At 66.6% G+C, this 679-nt stretch overlaps 1 protein-coding gene and 1 long non-coding RNA gene across 2 annotated transcripts in view; one reads left to right on the top strand and one right to left on the bottom strand.

The window, feature by feature from the left end:
- The window catches only part of GLRX5 (glutaredoxin 5), a 9645-nt gene extending 9477 nt beyond the window's left edge, over positions 1–168 (bottom strand). The window contains exon 1 of the mRNA XM_010851432.1: positions 3–168. Within this exon, the coding sequence (XP_010849734.1) occupies positions 3–93 (91 nt within the window). The 5' untranslated portion in view covers positions 94–168. The remainder of the gene's footprint in view (positions 1–2) is intronic.
- A 251-nt stretch (positions 169–419) lies between these two features.
- LOC104996981 overlaps positions 420–679 on the top strand; it is a 2407-nt gene continuing 2147 nt past the window's right edge. The window contains exon 1 of the long non-coding RNA XR_826278.1: positions 420–622. This is a non-coding gene — a long non-coding RNA (uncharacterized LOC104996981). The remainder of the gene's footprint in view (positions 623–679) is intronic.

Here is a 679-nt window from a genome sequence, read left to right on the forward strand (position 1 = left end):
GCCCGGGCCCCCGGAGGCCGCCGCCTGCGCCGGCCCCCAGCGGAGCAGAGCCGACGCCGCCGTCGCCGCCGCCCGGCCCAGGGACCCGCTCATCCCGGCACGTTGGCCGCAGCCCTCGACCGCCGGCGACCTGGGCTAGCCAGCCGGAGCCTTCCCGGGACCCGGCCTGCGGCGGCTCGGCCCCCCCCCGGAAGCCCTCATTGGACTGGCTCCGAATAGCTCTCCATCATTGGAGAGCTCTGGCCCGCAATTACTTAATTCTACCAATCAGACTGCTCGTCCCGCCCCGACAGGGTGAAGGTGGTCTTTATATCTGAGCCACCACCCACCCCCTTACCATTGGCCATCGGCAACCGCTTCTTCAGTTGATTGGACAAAGTGGATGTCCATCAGTGTCACGACGTTCCGCGGTAAGGAGAGGTGAAACCAGAAAGACAACTTCCCTCCGAAGGGTAGACGGGCCTGCTGGGATACTGAGGGAGGACTGGGTCAGGCGCTGGGCGGGGTTTTCGCAGCTCCGCGGAACGCCGGGAAGGGGTCACGTCCAGATGAGGGATCCGGTTCCGGTGCAGACGGCGGCCTCGGCGTTGCCGCGGCAGTGCGGTTGGCCGGTACCTGGGTGGTGAGCTCGCGTTGTTGGAGGGGCTGGAGTTGTTCTCGGTCCTGTGTTGTCCGCTTA

This window comes from Bison bison, unplaced genomic scaffold (genome assembly GCF_000754665.1).
Source record: "Bison bison bison isolate TAMUID 2011002044 unplaced genomic scaffold, Bison_UMD1.0 scf7180017864302, whole genome shotgun sequence".
NCBI classification, from domain to species: Eukaryota; Metazoa; Chordata; class Mammalia; order Artiodactyla; family Bovidae; genus Bison; species Bison bison.